Here is a 20,993-nt window from a genome sequence, read left to right on the forward strand (position 1 = left end):
AAAATTACCGTTTTATGGTATGGCCAATGTTGTAAAACTTAAATATTATTATTTTTTTTAATCACTTCTAATCACTAAAAACACTTGTAAAAAATTTGTGCATGTTGTGGTTTTCTTTATTTAAATCGACTTTTAAATGCTTTACTTTTAGATTACATTCTATTGCTCGTTTAAGCAAATATAAACGCATAGGTACACTAAATGATTGTTTTCTAAACTATTATACATGACTTGCATTTTTATTACTTAATAAAATTGTGCCAATGCGATCAACTTTAGCGGCAACCTGGCCGCTTGCTTAAATGTGCATTATAAGTAATTTTTTTTTTTCAATTTCCCAATACTTGCACGTTTACTTGGTAACTTCGTGCATTGCATGCGCCAAATAGTCAACATTCTTGCTAGTCACTCCCGCCATCGAGATGCGGCCATCTTTGGTCAAATAAATGCTGAACTCCTTCGACAATCGCTCGACATTTTCTGCTGTCATACCAGAATAGCAGAACATACCAATTTGATTGGTAATGTGATCCCATGAGCGCGATGAGCCTAATTTCACCAGATTGCCCTTTAATTGCGCACGAATATTAATAATACGATCAGCCATCGTTTTCACATCCTTCAGCCAAATGGCTCTCAACTCTTGATCGTTGAGTATTTCGGCCGCCAAACGTGCGCCATTTATTGGTGGATTCGAGTACAGAGCACGAATGAGAATCTTAATTTGTGATGTAACACGGTCGGCTTCCTCTTTGCTGGCAGCGATGACTGAGTAAGCACCGGCCCGTTCGCCGTACAAACCCATATTTTTGGCAAAGCTCTGCGCTAGACAGTACAAATGACCATCTTTTTCGAAAATACGCACTGCTTGAGCATCGCGATCAACATCGCCAGAGGCGAAACCTTGGTAGGCCATGTCAAAGAAGGGGAATAAATTCTTCTTCTTTATCAATTGAGACAGTTCCTTCCACTGCTCTAGCGACAGATCGACGCCTGTGGGATTATGGGCGCACGCATGTAGTAATACTATGGACTTTTCTGGGATTTTCTGCAAATATCGATGCGTATAGGTGGATAAAAATGTATAAATGAATGCATAATACTTCAATGAATGGGTGTGAATGCACTTACGCTGATATCGTCGAAGCAGCCTTTTACATCCAAGCCACATGTTTTGGGATCGTAATAACGGTATTTCTTAATCGGAAGACCGGAGTGCTCGAAAATAGGTACGTGGTTGCCCCAGGTGGGTGTGGGTACATACACCTCGCGATTACCTTGCCAAAATTTGCTCAGAAAGGCAGCACCAATACGCAAAGCCCCTGTACCACTGATCGACTACAAAATATATTGAAAAGTCAATTTTGGAAATACATAGATGAAAGTTTGAAAAACCTACAGATATATCGCACCCTAAATACAAAAGGGTCACAACTCAAAATGTTCTACACTCGAGCTTGACTTGTTTACAGTAGCACAGAAAACAAACTATGTGACATATCACGCTGAAATTTCCCATGTAAGCTTATAACAGTCCTACCAAAAAACTAAAAATTTATTTTTGCCATATGTCATCCGCGGACCGTTTTATTGATAACGTCTCGTTCATATTTGAGCAGAAAGTACATTTTGAGTTGTGACCCTTCTTTTTTGAGGAGCATATTTTCACCTTTACTGCAATACCTTCTGGCTGTATTTATTTAAAGCAAATAAATTTCAATTTATTCGAAATACAATGAACAAACAAATATAAAAGAATGGAAATTTATTATTTGTCTACAAATATGTTCTTCTAGACACAGTTCATCAGCATGTTCAATTGATTCCAAATCACAAGAAGAATGAAAAGAATGTAGTTGGAATTGCCGGAGCGTTCTAGTGTATAAATAAACAGCAAAGTTGCTTCCAAACATTTGTAGTGTATAAAGAAATGCAGCCTCTATGACAGGTTATAAGAATTGCTTGAATACGTTTTCTGAACTACGGTATTCAATTCTAGGATGTTGGCGTTTTAAAGTAGTAATTCTGGGATTACTACTTACCTATACAAAGAGTGTAATCAGTTTTTGCATGTCATAACTAAATGAAAAATCTACACTGCATTTTTGAAATTTTTATCTCCTTTGAACGTTTTAGTTGTTGTCTGGACTTGGTTCACTTTGCGTTAAGCGAAAAAATAAAACTTATGTTTTGAACGTCACTATTATATTTTGTATGTAAGAAACGTTAATTATGTACGGATCACGGAGAATTGAGTCCGGGACATCGGAATCGCGATATTGGAACCCGGTATTAGATGTCCCAATCGGAACATGCCTGTCCTTGTGATTTGCTAATGACCTAGGGTAAGGTACGGTGCACTAGACAGGGCTAGCTCTTTGGCGCTAATGACCTAGAACAGGTTAGTGGCGCACCTGATCTTTTTTGCAGATAAGTTAAAAAATTACATGAAACGTATTGCAGTATCACCGACAATATACAAACATACATATAAAGTTTTCTTTAACCACGATTTCGTAAATTTGCAAACATCAAATAGTTGTTGTAAAATTCAAATAACCTGAATGATAACAATTTGTTTATTTCACTCCAGTTTTAATGTTCAAAATCCTTTTCTAATTTTTTGTTTACCTGCGTTGTAGCATTGTGCTTTTCTCTCAAACGTTCCGAGTCCTTGCCCAACGCCAATTCAATAGCTTTATTATAGAAATCCGGAATACCGATGATGGTTGCGTACTCCTTGTCCAATTGCTTGGCAACAACGCGTTCTTCAGCCTTGTAAATAATTTTTTTTATATTGCAATTTATCAAAATAATTTAAAATAAATCATGCAAACCCACCGTGCGTACGCTAGGTAATACCCAGGGTTTGCCATTATCATCACGATAAGCGCCAACACCTAGATTGATTTTTTTCGGGTTTGTATCACGTTTGAAAGCCTCGGTAACGCCCAAAATAGCGTCAGGTGGACCCATTTGCACCCCAGCAAACCATGATCTATAAGCGAGAGAAAATATAAATTCAATTATTATATATTATATTTTAGTATAAGATAATTTTCATTAAATAATTCTACGATGTAACTTAAAATAATTTAATTTAATGCAAATTCTGTGAACAGCAGACAGTTTGAATATATAAAAATAGATCAAAGAACGCTCACGTACACTAGTAATTGTTTTAAACGTGGGCAGAGAAATAGGCAAGCTCTTCAAAGTTGTGTACATGTATGGAGGATGACACAGGTTTATACCGCTTCCAAATACCCACAGATCCTCCTTGGCTGTTGCTATTATTATTAATATTATTATACCATAAGTATTGCCTAAACCTTTTTGAGAAATACTGCTGAACCCGTTTACGTAGAAGCGACTATCGTGAGAACGCCCACTTTGACCTTTCTATCGGTGCAAATTTACCTCAAAAAACGCACCATTTCGAGAGAGGTTTGGTTGCTGACGTATTTTGGTTGAAACTTGTTTCGTCCACAATTATGAAATGGATAATTTCATGGTATTTATTTTTTTAATATGATATCCGGCATATGTCTGCCGCAGACCATTCAATCAGTCCAATTTTTGACAACTTTTTTCAATAAACCTAAATGAGACGTATCAGCAAAAATGTGACGTAAACGATGGTCATTTGACTTCGATTCTTGTACGAGCTGTATTTTATAGGCACGTAAGCCAAGATTCTTACGTAAAATTTTCCATGTAATTTAAGGACAAAGGCCAACAAGTTGAGAACGACATTCCCACAATTTGGAAACGTTGTTACTGAACAGAAATATCAACAAAGTTTGCCTTCTTCAGCTGTCAAACCATAATTATCGCATCGATAGTTCTGACGCAACTAAAAAAACACCCGATATGTGTTTACCGCTTAATATTTACGTATTTCCGCATCGTAAATTATTATTTAGAAAAAAATGATGAGACTGTCAAAGTAAATTCCCACAATTTGGAAACGTTGTTACTGAACAGAAATGTCAACAAAGTTTGCCTTCTTCAGCTGTCAAACCATAATTATCGTATCGATAGTTCTCACGCAACTAAAAAAACACCCGATATGTGTTTACCGCCTAATATTTACGTATTTGCGCATCGTAAATTATTATTTAGAAAAAAAAAAATGATGAGACTGTCACACTGGGCCAATAGTCAGTGTGCATTTAAATGCATATGTATCATCGACATACCAATTATATGTATGAATGTGTTGTATACAAATGTTTATTGCAAGAAAATTAATATAAAAAATATAAATCTATAAGTTGGGGTAGATTTTTAAAATAGTCATTAAGAAATTGCAAATTGACGTAAATCTATGCAAGTTTGTGCCGATAAATACAAAACATGTACATATAGTATGTATGTATGTATACAGCCCATGTCATACTTGATTTAAATGTTTCTTAATTACGATGATTAACAATAAAATTCTATTGGATTATAAAATTTATCAGTCCATTTACTAACTCAAATTAAACAACGTGAAAATACAAATTATTCATTGCCACGAGTATAACGAATTGGTTATCAGTTCCGTTAGCTGGACCAATGACGTTGTCGAATACGCTGAGCTATTTAAAAATAGAAATAAGAAATAACTTTGAATGTACTCAAGTGCAAGCATACATACTATACATACATGTGTATGTACACTAGGCTACGCACGTAAGAAATGAAACGAAAAGATGCTGACGAAAAATATTTTTCTATATTTAAGAAAGCACAAAAGTTGTTGCTTCTTTTCAAATACATTTCTTATATGTACTATATGTCAGCCCCTACCTGATAGTTCAATTGTTATATTTTTTCATTTTCCCCCTTTGCTCAAGTACTTGATGAATGTACCAACCCAACTTTCTTAGCTGGTTAAATTCGACGAACATGTGAAGGATTTGAAAATCACTTCCTAGAAGAATGAATGTGTTATCTCTTATCATACCTCTAAATACGTATGTATAAAATGCAACTGTACAAACATTTTGAAGTACAATACTTAAAATACATAGAAAAACATTTTATCATACTCCTGGGCATGATTTAACTGAATTCTTTTGCTTTTATCGTGCTAATCTAAGTAGAAAACATTTTTTTCTGGATTATATTACTTGAGCAACTCTTACAGCTTATGGAAAATCGAAGTGCACTCGCCTAATTTAAAAAGAATATATGGTATGTATCTTATCTCAGTTCTCTATCAGTTTTAAAGAGCTGCCTTTAAACTACAAGCACGCATATAAATATTGTGGACATACCCTGGAAGAAAAACCTAAACGAGTAAACCAAATTTCTGGTTCAATGCTAATACTAATTTACCAATTACGAACTGACGCCGGTAGCGCCCACACTCTTCAGAGTGAGATGCTATCAAAACTGAAAATTCAATGCACCCAAACCGCCCTTTTCATACATAACGGTCGAGGTCTTAGTAGGTTCCAACAAATGACTTCTAAAAGAGTTGAGATAAATATTTGAATAAATATAAACCATTAAATCTTCAGATTTACAAATCTAAGAAATCACAAGCACAATAAAAATATAAACAGATTTCTTTGTCAAAACTAAGATGCTCTAAATGTTCCACCAATGCCCTACCCTAACAATTATTATAACAACGACCATTAGCACCAGCTAGGTTACAGCCTTATATCTTTCGCTGCAATATAATTTATCAAACTCAGTACTAGTCAATATTGTTCCTTTTCGGTGTTTGTATTTAAGTAAAATAAGCTTGTGTAATGGGGCATTTCGCCAAACTTATGCAAAAAATAAGCATTTTTTAGCATTAAATATTCCTGTTAATTATTATTGGTAATTTATAAAAAGTACTAAAAATCAAAAGGCTAATATATTGACTACATTTATGTGTAATAATTTTTAAATTAGATCCATGCAATTAGACTAAGCTAAACTTTCGCGGTAGTAGTAGCCAACCCTTAGTGCAGAACTATCTGTAAAGGAAATGACACGAGCACACAGCAGCAGTATTTCCCGAAAATACACATAAATAATATCTTAAGCTTAAATGTTGTGTTTGTATTTAGTCTGTTCAAATAGATACCCAGTGATAAATATGCAGCAGCACCTTGCGAGAAAGTAACACACAATTTGCTCACAAATATAAAAATTTCCCCAAAGGTATGTGAACGCAAAATATGCTATAACTTGAAAATCTCGAGAATAAATTATTACCGTCTGCTTCAAAAATACAGAATTTTTTTTCATGCACCTTGTTCTAATTTTAATATTAATTTATTATTATTGTATTGAACGGACTCCCCATTGAATTTCTTGTTTAGCCGAATTTGATATAATGTAACATGGGCAATTTTAGGCAAAGTAGAATGAAATATTCGAAATATTTCAACGAAAATTAAATGCAAATGCATTTACCCATATCATCACTCTCCAATTTTTAAAAAACAGAATAACAATTCATTGGAATTTGCAACAATATAGTGTTGCCGGATGTCTGCAAATGAAAATAGAAGTATGAACAAAAATGAAGTATTTCAGTTCAGTGTTGATGATGGGGAGAGGGGTTATTATGCCTCCTTACTGCACACATACATATGACGTTTTAATTTTATACTGCTACAACAACAACAACAACGTTTTAATTTTTGGTTCAATGGTTGTAACGTGGAAAAGAGTTCTATACAAACGTACTGTTTATGGATTAAATACGTGTATAACATAATCCAGACAATTGCACTGTTTTTATTCCAAATTTCCTCCTGTGACGCTTTTTTTGTAGGTTTATATTTTCAAAAATTTTTCTCAATTTAAACTAAAGCAAAAAATACTGCAGATTTGCAATCAACCTTCCACTGAACGTCTCTGCATGCGAATTTCGTTCTTATTTCAGGTATCTGGCAACACCAACTTTACAACCTAAATTACACAACTTTAACAATAAATTACTTAAAAACTGAAAGCCTCCGGAGGGTGCGGTTTTCAATTTTAAGATGACGATACACCTCTCTATCCCCCCCTTACAACCTTTTTTTCAAAGCATGTTACATTATACTACATTTTTCCCCTTGTTTATACTATGTATTCTAAAATCAGTTTGTTGCTTTGTTTGCTTGTTTAAATTGCACCTATCTTTAACTAGCTGTTTTCTTGCTTGAAAATTCTCAACTGTCACTTCGCGCTCTCAAGTTGCCTCTTTGGAAGTTTGTTGTGTACGCGAACGCCAAAACCGATACTTTTGATCACTTTCAATAATTATCAGGTCAAACAAGTTGTATCGGTCACTATAACTGAAGGGGGTTTTGTGTATGACTGACATTCGGTTGGATCGGGTTCGACAACCACTGAAGGCATGGCACTTCAAATGATTAAAAAAAATTGCGGTCGTCTCCGGGGACATTTCTTCTATAAAAAATCTCCTAATAAAAACCAATGCCAGTGCCCGTTCGGAGGCCTCATAAAACTGTATATTTATATATCAAGTTATCAAATTATACTTCTTCAACATTAGATTTAAATATGAAGAAAATTAGTGCGCTAAAAAAAATATATATAATTAAAATAATGAAACTCTTCCCCACTATGAGGCAAATTTTAGAAATTGTTCTTGATATATCTTTTGAATTTGTAGGAACAACTATATAATATGTAGTTACTTTAAAATATTTTTCAACAAAACTCTTTTTTCTGAGTTAAAAGTTTTTAATAGCCACGACAGCAACATTTTTAATTAATTAGAAATTAATTCTAAACCGTGAAAAATTGTTGTGCATTACACTGCTTTAGAAAATGTTCTAATTTATCAGAAGAAAACAAAATTTCAGACTCTTAAGAGACTATCAGCAACATAACATTATTTTACAACGCAAAATATTTACATATCGAAGTAAGAACGAATTATCGGCTCATATGTTATCTTTTTTAAAAATTGCATATAGCTATCATATGCGTTCTTCTGAAGCATCTCTGGAAAATTTGTAATTGAAAAAAGGAAGTTTATTTGGTTTAGTTTAGGTTTAGTATTTTCCATTAATTTTGGCAGAGGGTGAAAATTTCGAAACTGCCTATGGCGTCAAATTGCCTAACCCTTAATCAATCAAATCACGAAAAAATTCGAAGATTTTGGCAAGTACGCATAATTAGCAGTCACAGAGCGGCATATAACGTATATACTTCTTCATAAATGATAGTAAAGCTTGGATCTCTTCGTCTCTTTTAACTTCACCATTCAAAAGACGGTAACGGTAATGAAACCACCGAAGTTTGACCAGCAGTGCAGCTGTCGAAAACAAGTCAAAAGTCGTTTGCGAGTCACATAAAAGAATATAAAAACAAAACAAAATATTTTGGTTTATTTGGCTATTAAGGGGGTCTTCTGGTCTCGAGGCCCTGAAATGAAAGGTTTTTTTGGGGATTGATTGTGACAAATCCTGTGAATACTTAAAAATTTTTTTTTTTTTATTTTAAAGGTACATGTCTTGGCTTTTAAAAAATGGTTTTGACTTTGAAAAAAATTAACACCCGCGACCTTGAAATGGCGCTGAAGACGTCCACCTCCAAACGAAACAGGTCTCCATTTTGGTCACGGTTTTTCCACCTGGGTAATCAGAAAGCAAAAATTAGATATGCGTTGTCTTCAGAGTTGCCCTGGTTAAGTTTTCCCGTGACAGATTTTTTTTTTTAATTTTTTTCAAAAGTTATGCAACAATTTGCAAAAAAAATTTTTTTTTGCTCATTTTTTGAACTTTAAAAGGTTATAAAAATGGAATGAAAAAAAAATTCAAAAATCGTACACGGGGAAACTTAGCGGTAAGTTTTCCGAACCTTTTAAGACCAAAACCATTGAAATCGGAGTATAACTACTATGAAAAGTGTGACCAAAATGCTTAAAAAACACGATTTTCGGGGAAACGCGTTTAAAGATAAAGTTTATGATAAAACGGCCGGAGGAGGGTACACTTCGGTGCCCAGAAAAATGTGAAAAAATACGATTTTCAAAAAATCCTTTCTGTGGCGTATTCTCGCATACACATACAACAAAATTATGCAAAAAAAAAAATCGATTTTTTTTTCGCTGGAGACCAGAAGACCCCCTTAACCTAGGGTTATCGCATCAAAACCAAAACTATGCAAAGCTGATCTTCGAAACCAGTTTTCGATTGCTTGAACATATTTTTTTTTGTTTTTGTTATTTACCGAAACAGCCGGCAATACCACAACAACAAAAATTATACAATAGCTTTGAGAATAAACTATTTCAGACAAAAGCAATTTCATAATGTCCTATTACTGTAGTTTTACTTTGACATTTTAGTATTAGTAAAAATCGAATTAGCAATGTTGTAGTCAGAATTAACAAAATACGAAAAGCCGCAAAACTATTATCTGCCGTGTATAATTTAAGCAATACAAGTGAAGCCGTGAGGCAAAATTGTGATTCAGGTACATCATTAAGAATGCTTATTTTTAACCCCGATTCCCAACTAAATTAAGTCAAACGTGTAGTCTCGAAAGGTTAAATTTAGTTTAAAATTCGTCACAGTTAAACTTGTACCAAAAACAAATATTGGATTTCTATGAGACTCAATCAATGGTAGTGGTGTGTGCTGTAAGAACGTATATACTGCAATCGCACTTAATAAAACAATTAACAAGTATTTTCAAGTGGTTTCCCGCAAAGGCTTAATTTATTACCTAATGCATTAGTTTCATAACATAAACCGAGGGTTGGTATTTATATTTCTGACCTTGGACACTTCTAGTATTGTCAGGCGTTATTTGACTGTTCCATTGGAAAGTTTGACATATTTGACTATAACCACGCACAGATCGATTTAATGTATGGGCCATATTAGTGTTGTTGTTGTTGTGGCAGTCCTTGACCGGATATAAAACCGGGTCGTTGCGGTAACGTAGAACCGACTGTCGTGGGAACGCCATATTGGTGTTGATTACAGTCACTTTAAAAATTCAACTCAATTTTCGATGTGGATTAACAAGACAAAAATGCATCGCTGATGCTGTGAGCAAAATGGTTTAGCAGGATCATCACTTCACACACTCTTAGATTTAGATATCCTTGCGTTGGATTCCACACAATTTTAAAACGGCCCAGGAAACCTGACTGGATAAGGTAATTCGAAAATTGATTCAAACGAATGAAAAATGTATTGATCATCATGGGGAATATCTTAAAAAATATTAAAACCGTTTTCATCTACCATTCATTTTTCATTTGTTAGGCCAGAAATATAAATAGCAACCCTCGTGCATTTAAAGCACTTCAAACGCGCGTCACATAAGCAAACTTAATACCCCCACCTAATTTTCACTTATTTATACAAGAACACTTTTCATATGTATGGAATGTAATAACTAAATAGTAATATGCAAATATGCACGTGTGTATGTACATATGTATGTATATATCCAGATACATGTAAATTTACCGATTCCGCACATAAAGTAAATAAGAACATTCTCAGCAATGGCAATGATGGGTATGAATACTATTTTTAAAAAATTGAACCTGTGAATTTTGAAAGCGAATATTGTATAATGAAAAAGGTTTTAATTAAAAATTACCTTTAATCAAATCTTCCACGTAAACCTATTCTACTACATATACCGAAGCTTGGCAACATAAAATGAGGTTAACCTACAGATATTTCCTTGTTATTATTCTACCGTTTACAGATATGTCCACACATACATATACACATATTTCAACATGAAAATACTTATATTAAGTAAATAAGCTACATAAATGGATGACCTTGTGTAATGACATCTGGTTTACCGTAGTAGTTCATACCGGCTGCCTGGAAATGTGGTGGGGCTATTCAAAAAAGAAGTAATAATCACGTGCCCAGATGTTTATGCATGCACATATATTAGTATAAACATATATGAAAATTCTATTTATTTTATTACTATTGTTACTGTAAAATAGTGCTTTTTTAATACATTTTAAATTATCTAATTTAATTGACAGCTCGATTGCTTACTGAGTGCGTACGGCATTCGTGTTTAATGCTGCTCCAAAAGCACGATTCGCTGACAATAGTGTTTTTCCGCTAATATTCGCCATTTAAGCACTTTATTTGATAGTATTTAATGACAAACAAAATTTCGAATCTTCTAAATGCTTATTAAGTCAACCACCGGAAAATACACACGTAGGCAACGGTACAAATTTCAATACTGCTAAAATTCCCCAAAGCAGCAAATGTATAACTACGACAATAGCTAGCTCCAAATTTATTCTGCAATCAGCTGTGGCGCCCGTGGAGGTAAATGGGTTGCCGAATGGTATTCCCAAATAATATTATGTTATTATATGTCTCAATGATATGTTCATAGCATTTTTTGAAGATTGAATTTAAATAGCGGTATAGGATACGTGGTCGCGAATCAAGGGTTAATTTCGTACAAAACTTGTAGTAACACAAAATAAACACAACTAAAAAGGAAACAAAAATAAGACAACAAAAAAAAAAAACAAAACCGAACAAAAAATTGTTTGCAACACGGTGTATAGAAATTAAAGGTGGCGTTTTCCGAAAATCGGTACTTTATTTTGCGCGATTTCGACAACTCGCTGACGTCCTGAGTTGATATAATAAAAAAACAAAGCAAACAAGTACTTGGTTGTAAATATTCAAGTAAATATTGAAGATTATCGACTTTTAAATTAATCTAACGAACGAAAACGAAGGGCCGCGTATTGGAAAACGAAGACGGACACAACTAAAGGAATCGAATAGTAGTTCCTAAATCTAGTATTACATCCGTGTTAAAGGAGTCAAGTGAAGATCATATGGTTATTTTTAAAACACTGAAAAAGATTTAGCACTGATTTTACTGGGTAAAATGCAAATAATCAATTACCGAATGAATTCGAAGTTGCGCGCAATGTAAGGCAAGCAGCGAAAGGTCCAAATGTCAGAATTCATGGATTACATCAATACAACACGGATGCACCATTTAAGCAAGTGACCATGGATGTTGCAGGTTCGTTTGCAACTAGTGATTCCGACAACAAATATGTAGTCATTGTTATGGGTTAAACCAGGAAGCCAAATTGTTTCTGAGATTTTTGTGCAGAACCGAGTGACTCAGATTGGAGTATCTATTGAGCTACATTCAGACTAAAAGAGAAACTTCGAGTCTGCAGTATTTGAAGAGATGTGTTGCTTGCTTAGGATGAAGAAAACACGTACAATACCTTAAAAGGCGAAAGATCGATTTGACGGAAGCATTTGACGAAGGTTACTTGGTACTTTATAATCCGCAAAGAGAGAGGCTTCTCCAAAACTGTAAGCACTCTAGGAAGGTTCATATAAGGTGATTAAAAGTTTGAATCATACGTTGTATCGTATACAGCAATGAGAAACTGCATAGGAAAGCCAAAGTAGTTCATCAGGGGAGATTGAATCCATTTTAATTACAGAACATAGATGACACAGATAACATATGTAGATAATAAGATAAAGCTCTTTCATATAACGTTACAGCGCCCAGGAGCTCGTTTCAATACTTAAGCATTGCCACACCCTAGGCTACAAATGGCAGGCTGCCAGAAGGCACCAAAAATAACTGACGCAACAGTTCGCTTTTGAGTTAATGGAAAAATATCGCGATTTAAATATTTACTATATAATTATATACACTTTTATTTTAAAATAAATGGAATTGAAGCATAATAGTTTAAATTAACTTTAACTCACATATAAATGCTTTAATGTTTTCTTCCATTTTAATTGAAGCAGGCTTGTCTGAATAGACATGAGCTTTAGCATAGCCCCACAAAAAAATAATCTAAAGGAATCGCCGAACTGGGTGGCCAATTGACAGGTCCCGAACGTGAAATAAAATGTTCATGGAACTCGCCTTTCAACAAGTCCATTGTTACGCGTGCTGTGTGGCATGTGGCACCGCCTTGCTAAAACCACATGTCATACAAGTCAAGCTCTTGCATTTTGGGGGAAAAAATGTTGGATATCATTTCACGGTAGCGTTCACCATTCACAGTTCCGTTACGATTCGCAGCATCTTTGAAGAAGTACGGTCCAATGATACCTGCAGCCCATAAACCGCACCAAACTGTGACCTTTTCTGGATAAATTGGTAGCTCTTGCAATTCTTCTTCACTCCAAAATCGACAATTGTGCTTATTTACGTACCCATTGATCCACAAATGAGCTTCGTCGCTGAACACAATTTTTAGATAAAAAATGGCTCTTCGGCCAACTTTCCAAGAGACCGGTAGGTCGTTCGGCTTCAATTCTTGCATCAGCTGTATTTTGAAAGGCTTCACACCTAAATCCTTTCGCAAAATTTTCCACGTTGTTGAGTAACAGAGGTCGATTAAAGTGGCCATAAAATGGAAGAAGTGCGCGATACACTTTCTTAACAGAACACATTTGTAAGACGACTTATGGTTAAATTATAGAACAAACTGAGGATGTCTGTCAGTGAAACAAAACACGAAACGTGCGTCAGCTGTTTAAAAAGATAATAGCTAAAAATTCACCCGTTATATGAATACATTTTGTATACATGAAATTTTATTGAATTTTTTTTCTTTGCTATCCACTTTTTATATTATATAATATTAAAAAATTGTAATATTTTATGTATATATTTATATTTGTGTTTATGTTGTTCATTAATATATTATTATTATATTACTTTTGTTTGTATTTCAATTTTGAATAATTTCATTTAAATATCAGTTTTGAACTTTTTGTTCATTAATGTATTTTATACTGACAAATTCGGTTAATACGGTGCGTTTTTGGAAGTGAGTTTTTGTTTAGTTACATATGGCTCTTGCGTGTAATTCAAATATAGCTGCAAAATGGTGCGCGAACGCTTCTGAAAACAATTTAATTTAAAACAATCTCACAATTTGCTAACTACGCAGCATGCGGACAAGGTATTCAAGTTGGATGTGTGAATATATAAACGTAGAAAAATGATTTAAGGCTCTTCTATTCGCCACTTCTTTCCTGGATTAACTTGACGAAAAATTCGCATGCGAAAGCAACAACAAAGTTATCGAGTAAAACTCGACGCTAGCGAGTATGGTTGTATCCATGATGGAAAGAATAATGAGATGGCTCCTATCCTGGTACCGTTACTTTGCTCTCAGCAAATTTGACAATGAGTGACGTCGTATTAACACCATTATCGCCAGATTACCATTTTCGTAACTTGATTTAGCATTTTTTTTTTTGTTATTTAGTCTCGGACTTTTAGTTCTTCCTTCATGACATTTTTCTAGCCTGTTCTAATTAAAATGTAATGTCTATAATTTTGTAAATATACATTTTTTTAATTAGTTCAATAATTCACTCAGTTTTATTTAGCTTTACTATTCTTAACATCTGGTCGCATTAGCCGCGATGGCGTTTACTGTTGGTGTTCTTCTCCTTTTAGCAATGGAATTTCTCTCTCGCTACTGCAGTGTTTCCTAGCTTTGGATATAAAAACGCACTAAAATGCCCATTTCAAAAAAATAAAATACCATATTTTTATGAATTACTTACAGAACTTTGTAAGCAACATATTGTCTTTAAAATTGCGTTTTTTTTAATAAATGTATTAGGTACAATTTGGTACAATTAAATGTACAATTTAATTTGTGAGTTTTTTTTAAGAGAACGACTTTTTTGGTTATGTTACAAGATAAGGTACTCTTTTCATAAAAATGTGGTTATGGTTTCTTCAATATATACTGGTATTTTTTTTTACTTTTACTATAAATACACGTTTTGATGCCCTATGTCCCACTAAGGATTGAGGAACGGGAAAAACAATTACACCTCTATGGTTTTAATTCGCATTCAGTAAATTCAAACGCTTTTTAAAGTGTGTAAAAATCTTTTCAATTAAGATTTAATATTCTGACATAACAAAAAATTAAATTTTCCCTTTCAACTGCAGTGTTACCTAGCTTTGGATATAAAAACGCACTAAACTGTCCATTTAAAGAAAATAAAATATCAAAATTTTTATTGAATTACTTAAACAACTTTATATGCGTGACACATTCCACTTTTTTAAATAAATGTGTTATGATTATGTACAATTTAATTTATGAATTTTTTTGTTAAGAGAAACGATTTTTTTTGCTATATTTGAGGTTATGTAACTAAATAAGGTACTCTTTTTGTAAAAATGTCATTCTTGCTAGAGAATATTGTTACTCTTCGCTGTACTTCACGTATATACTATATGTAAGTAGATAACCTTCAGTCATAGCAGTAACACGGCTGAGATAATACAGAATGTTACAACAACAGCAACACGTTTCAACTATTATGTATGTATATATAACATATGTGTATATAAATATACCTGTTCATGTATTTTCCACTTTTGTTGGCCATTTTGACGTTTTCTTTTTAATTCTCTTATTTACCTGGAACACAGGAAAATGACGTTTAGCTTTCATTCCATACCAGGCAATCTTGTATGTTAATTCGTTTGATTGTACTGAAGTAGAGTAGCAACTCTGTTAATCAGGAAAAATCAGCTGACTAATAACACTGTTTCTGGTCGTGAGCATCCGCAATGTTTTATTTATCGAAAATTTAAGAACTGCTAAAAGATTTAACCAATCAAGAGTGATACATCGTGGCTAATATTTCATCGCAGTTCAAAATCAAACAGCAAATATAGAAACTTAAAATTTATTTCCAAGAATATACTTAATTAAAATCCCAAACGCAATGGGAGGCGGAGATTTGGTAAGAAAAGTTAAATTTAAATTTGGTAAATTACGTTTTAGTAAACACACGGACTATATTCAATTTTAGAACTTGAAGAAGTCGTGGCATCCGCACACAATGAAAAACCAAGAAAAGGTCTGGAAAGCGGAGCAAGCCAAATCCCAAGAAGACAAGAAACTTAAAGACTTGCGAAGAGAGATGGAAGAAGAAAAAACTCGGGAAGAACTTAAGCAGATTGGTCGAAATTCTGGCATACTTCCGCAAGAAGACAAAAAGTTGGAATGGATGTATAAAAGTATACTATTGACTAAAATTAATCTATGCAACTGTACTTACAATCTCAAATTAATTATTTCAGGCAGTACGGAGTTAATAAATCGTGAAGAATATCTTCTTGGAAGAACCATTGACAAATCATTTGAGGCACTGCAAGCTGAGGAACAACGGAAGGATCAAAACTTGGTTGGTGTGAAACAATCTATAAATCATGTTGAACATGAGTGCATACCTTTCTCTATACGAGCTTATCGTAATATGGAATCAACGGAACAGGTTGATTTGCAGCGTAAAGTTATGGAGGATCCTTTAATGCTTATTAAACAACGTGAAATGGAGTCGAGAAAAAAAATTTTGGAGAACCCAGTAAAATTAAAGGAACTACATCGTATTCTCAAGACTGATGAGATGCTTAAAAAGTGTAAAAAATCCAAAAAGTCAAAGAAATCAAAGAAAAAACATAAAAAGCGATCTAAATCATCACCAGAAAGCACATCTAATTCCGACTCAGACAGTGCTACTGCAGTAGATTTAGATAAGGAGTTGGCAAAAAAATATAAAAAATTGAATAAGGAAGAAGAGTTTTCTGTATTAAGCCTTTCAAAGTTAATGGATGCTAAATTTGAGACTATCACAAAAGAGTTGGATAAAGCGGCAAGAAGTAGGAGCAGAAAAGACCGTGGAGATCGCTCGTTCAGCAACGATCGTGACGACAGCAATTTTAGAAGAAATCAGTCGAGACATCGCATAAGAAGGGAAAGTGAAACTTATTTTGATAGAAATGGAAACCCACAAAAATCCAGACACTCGCGTTCCAGATCACCGAAAAACTGCAATGCAAGTACAACACGATCACCCGCAGAGCCGCGAAAACGTCAGTTTTCCAGTTCACCTTCAATGGAGAAAGAATTGGACAAATTTTCAGAAAATAAATGGAATTGCTCGAATGATCAGAAAGGAAGGTCGAGAGTTCAAGAGTACAAAAAGAAAGAAAGGTATCAAAATCATATAAGCTCTCGTTCCAAATCACCCCAAGAGCGCAATCGTGGACGTTATTCACGTTCCAGTCGTTCAATAAATAAAGACAGTGGAGGTAGAAAGAGAAAACACTCGAGTGATCACGAAAGGAGGCCAAGAGTTACAGAATTCAAAAATTATGAAAAAAAGCAAAAACATAAAATCTCTCGGTCGAAATCACCTCAAGTTCACAAAGGCCAACATCGCTCAGCAACGCGGTCGCCTAAAGATCCAAGAAGAAGGCAACGTTCGAGGTCCCCGAGCAAATATTCACGTTCACCACAGCGGCGGCAAAGGTCCAGAGATCGTAATGAAACTATCAGGCGACATGCCAAGACTGTTGAAAGTAAAAGCACAAGCTCTAAAAAAAAAATAAGCGATGCGGAAAAAGAGGCACGCCTGCGCGAAATGATGGAAAACGCCAGTTGGCGGGAGGAAGACCGCGTGAAATCAGTTCAAAAGCATCGCGAATCAAATGCCAGAGAAGAAGAAAAGTACAAATCGCAAGAATTCGATAAAGAATTTATCAACAAAGAAGTAAAAAAGGCGATTGCAATTCAATCTTCAGTTGGATCACGAATACGTTCAAACTTGAACAATATACAACGCACTTCTGCTGCCATGAACTCAAACTTTACGAAAAAGTAAATGTTTTTTTCTGGAAATTTTCTTAATTATGGGTACGAATCTGCAGATACAAAATTTACAGAATTCCTTCCAGACACTCCCATTATATTGTATTTATTTTTTCTAAGTCAAAAAAGATATTAAATTGTGCAAGTTTATAGGTATTTTTATTCAACATCTAAATGATTACTTGATTTTGATACTATATTTTGAACAAATAACTGAATCCTATTCAGTAAGCAGTTTCTTAATGTTTTTTGTAATAGTAATGCATAATTTTTCTATATTTCTACTATGCGAAAGTTTCGTAACGTACAGTTGATTGTGTTTTGCCAACTTAACATTGCATTTCTTAAGCATTGCTTAAAGCAGCTACACCTGGCAGTGTCTTACCCTCAAGCAACTCTAACGAAGCACCACCTCCGGTTGAAACATGCGATACCTTAGATTCTGTTCCCCATTTAGCACAGCATGATGCTGTATCACCACCTCCAATAATAGAAACAGTGCCACTTTCAGTTGCTGAGACAACAGCGTCCATGACGGCTTTTGTACCGTGAGAAAAATTGGGGAATTCAAAAACGCCAGATGGACTAAAAGGATATAAAAACTAAATTGCAATGTACGTACATACATACAGCACACGAACTTACCCGTTCCAAACGATGATTTTTGCACGGCATATAGGTTCTTTGAACAACTCCCTAGTTTTTGGTCCGATGTCCAGACCCATGTAGCCATCAGGGATACCTTCTTCAACAGTTGCTTCGCAAGTTTTTGCGTCTTCTGCGAATTTATCTCCGCATACAAAATCTACTGGTAAATGTAGTTGGACATTATTTTTCTTAGCTTTCGCGACCAAATCATTGACGATTTTTGAGCCTTCTTCATCAAAAAGCGACGATCCGATCTTCATATTATTGAGTACTTTCAAGAAAGTGAAGGCCATACCACCACCAATCACCATCTCATGAACTTTGTCTAACAAATTTGAAATCAATTGAATCTTGTCGGCTACTTTAGCGCCACCCAAAATAGCTAAGAATGGTCGTGGAGGGTTATCTAGAGCCTGTGCGAAGTACTTCAGTTCTTTATTCAACAATAGACCAGCCGCACGTTTTTCGAAACCTTCGCCCATCATAGAGCTGTGAGCACGATGGGCAGTGCCAAATGCATCATTTACATAAACGTCTCCAAGCTTGGCCAGGCTCTCACGGAATTCTTTAACTTTTGCAGGATCAGCTTTCGCTTTTGCTCCACTTGCGTCAAGACCTTTTCCCTCCTCTTCAATGTAAAATCTCAAATTTTCCAACAAAATTACAGTGCCAACTGCTGGATCTTTACATTCTTTTTCCACTTCAGGTCCAACACAGTCAGGCAAAAATTTCACATCTTTACCCAGAAGTCGCTTTAACTCATCAGCAACGGGGGCCAAAGTATATTTTAGATTTTTTTGTCCATCTGGGCGACCTAGATGGGACATGAGTACCTGCAAAAAGATTTATTATAACGCAAATATCTGTTTTTTGTTGGAAGAATTTGGGTAAAAAATAAATTCATTCACTTACAACAGACTTGGCTTTTGCGTCCAGGGCATGTTTTATACTATCCAAAGCGGCCACAATACGCTGATTACTTGTAATCTTGCCCTCTTTGATCGGGACATTGAAGTCCACTCTGAAAATTGGATTTATGCAATTCCACTTAGTTTGTTATAACAAACACACTTACCTCATCAACACTCGTTTGCCATTTAGATCTAAACTTTCAATGCTCAATTTGTTGAAAGCCATGGTACCTCCTTTACTTTTTACGTTGCTATCACAAGATGATAATCTTTGCCCGAATTTTTCTATTCCAACAGAGGGTCGGACCGGAAAATATGTCTGTATTCGAGGAAGGTTCTTGGTGGTTATCGAAATGGCAAAATTTTTTAGTAGCCGATTCAATGTCATTACAAGGGCAGACCGCGAATTAAAGCAGAGTTGTTATTTTTACCAATCTTTCGAAATTTTCAACAAGCAAATTAAAATTTTTGTTTTTATTTGCTATTTAAGTGATAGCGTACTATAAAATACAATTACATAAAATGTAATGGAACAAGTAAAGAATATGCCCGGCATTGTTAGAAAAAAAAAACCAAAAATGAGGTTCGATAAAACTTTAAAATGTAATTAAAGTAAAATATTGATGTGAAGCCTTTCCCACTTTAAGCAGTATTTATATAAAAAGAAATTATGTACCCTACTTTGGAGAGGATTGAGTAGTTTTTGATATTAACATTTTTAAAATACCTAAAGTTGACTTTAGACCTTCGACATCTCATCGATTTTTGATTTCCGCCTATAAATTTAGGTACCGTTGAAATCAGCATAAATACCAATGTAATAAAACAATTTAATACTTTTTCAACAGAAACTCAATTTCAAATAAAAAACAGTTGGTTTGTAATATTTTTTATAGTAGAGAGCAAAATTGATAATATTAATTTATATAGGAAATTAAATTAACAGCTTACCACAAATTTAAATCTTAATCATACTGCCAATATCATGCCTGTGCAACTTAATGGACCTAAAAATTTATAATACCAAAATATATAATCACTTAAGATATATACCATAGATTCTTCATGAGGGTTGCACCTCGCGCTCATGGTCTTTTGTGCTCTGTACTGATCACAGTACTTCATCCAGACCGAGTTCCCTTATTAAACTCAGGATAGAGCTGGGTGGATGGAGCGTATGTGCCTTTCTTCTGGCTGCAGTTGGCCAAGAGGTTTCAACTTTCTTCGCGCTATAGCGCTGCATTCTAGGAGAATGTGCATTGGAGTCTCCTGGGATTGGGCGCAGAAACGACAAGAGTGAATATACCAAATCCCAATCATGTACAGTCTTTATCACTATAAGATATAAGCAATAAAATCAGCCCCTCAGCATGTTCATGTCTGATTAGTTTAAATTTAATTATTCCTGTACTCCTTTCAAGTCAAACGTCCAATCCGATTTCGGCTCGGTGTCAAATCAAATGTGCTCGGTATTAACTTTCTATCATTGTGCGCATAGGGGACTTCAACAAGATATTAACGATTTTTGGATATTTGAATATGATTTTTGAATTCAGAAAATCTTACAAGAAAATGTCTAACGGGGTCAAAACACATTGAATTCTCCCCAATCTCACGAGCGTTACTCGACATCTCGACACTCAATAGTTCATTTTATAACGACTGTCAAATTTAATTGATTGCGTTGACCTTATTTTAAATGTGGGCATTGTCATGGTATTTTATAGTTAATTTGGAAATGTTGTTGTTGTTGTAGCAGCATAAACATTCCCCATACTTAC

At 34.5% G+C, this 20,993-nt stretch overlaps 3 protein-coding genes across 3 annotated transcripts; 1 reads left to right on the forward strand and 2 right to left on the reverse strand.

Moving 5' to 3' along the window:
* Positions 1 to 94: 94 nt before the first annotated feature.
* On the reverse strand, positions 95 to 11,236 carry LOC129249448 (aspartate aminotransferase, mitochondrial-like). Its single transcript, XM_054889275.1, has 5 exons — positions 10,995 to 11,236; positions 2,842 to 2,998; positions 2,632 to 2,775; positions 1,132 to 1,338; positions 95 to 1,048 (listed from the first exon to the last, which is right to left on the reverse strand). The coding sequence occupies exons 1-5, from the start codon at positions 11,075 to 11,077 to the stop codon at positions 353 to 355; spliced, it is 1,287 nt and encodes a 428-aa protein (XP_054745250.1). The 5' UTR covers positions 11,078 to 11,236; the 3' UTR covers positions 95 to 352.
* A 439-nt stretch (positions 11,237 to 11,675) lies between these two features.
* LOC129249446 (pre-mRNA-splicing factor CWC25 homolog) lies at positions 11,676 to 17,801 on the forward strand. The gene is made up of 4 exons (XM_054889273.1): positions 11,676 to 12,333; positions 15,427 to 15,743; positions 15,813 to 16,020; positions 16,084 to 17,801. Exons 2-4 carry the CDS (start codon positions 15,726 to 15,728, stop codon positions 17,664 to 17,666), a joined length of 1,809 nt encoding a protein of 602 aa, XP_054745248.1. The 5' UTR covers positions 11,676 to 12,333; positions 15,427 to 15,725; the 3' UTR covers positions 17,667 to 17,801.
* On the reverse strand, positions 17,786 to 19,695 carry LOC129249447 (phosphoglycerate kinase). Its single transcript, XM_054889274.1, has 4 exons — positions 19,377 to 19,695; positions 19,214 to 19,322; positions 18,299 to 19,134; positions 17,786 to 18,238 (listed from the first exon to the last, which is right to left on the reverse strand). Exons 1-4 carry the CDS (start codon positions 19,598 to 19,600, stop codon positions 17,998 to 18,000), a joined length of 1,410 nt encoding a protein of 469 aa, XP_054745249.1. The 5' UTR covers positions 19,601 to 19,695; the 3' UTR covers positions 17,786 to 17,997.
* Positions 19,696 to 20,993: the final 1,298 nt, after the last annotated feature.

This window comes from Anastrepha obliqua, chromosome 5 (genome assembly GCF_027943255.1).
Source record: "Anastrepha obliqua isolate idAnaObli1 chromosome 5, idAnaObli1_1.0, whole genome shotgun sequence".
Lineage (NCBI taxonomy): Eukaryota > Metazoa > Arthropoda > Insecta > Diptera > Tephritidae > Anastrepha > Anastrepha obliqua.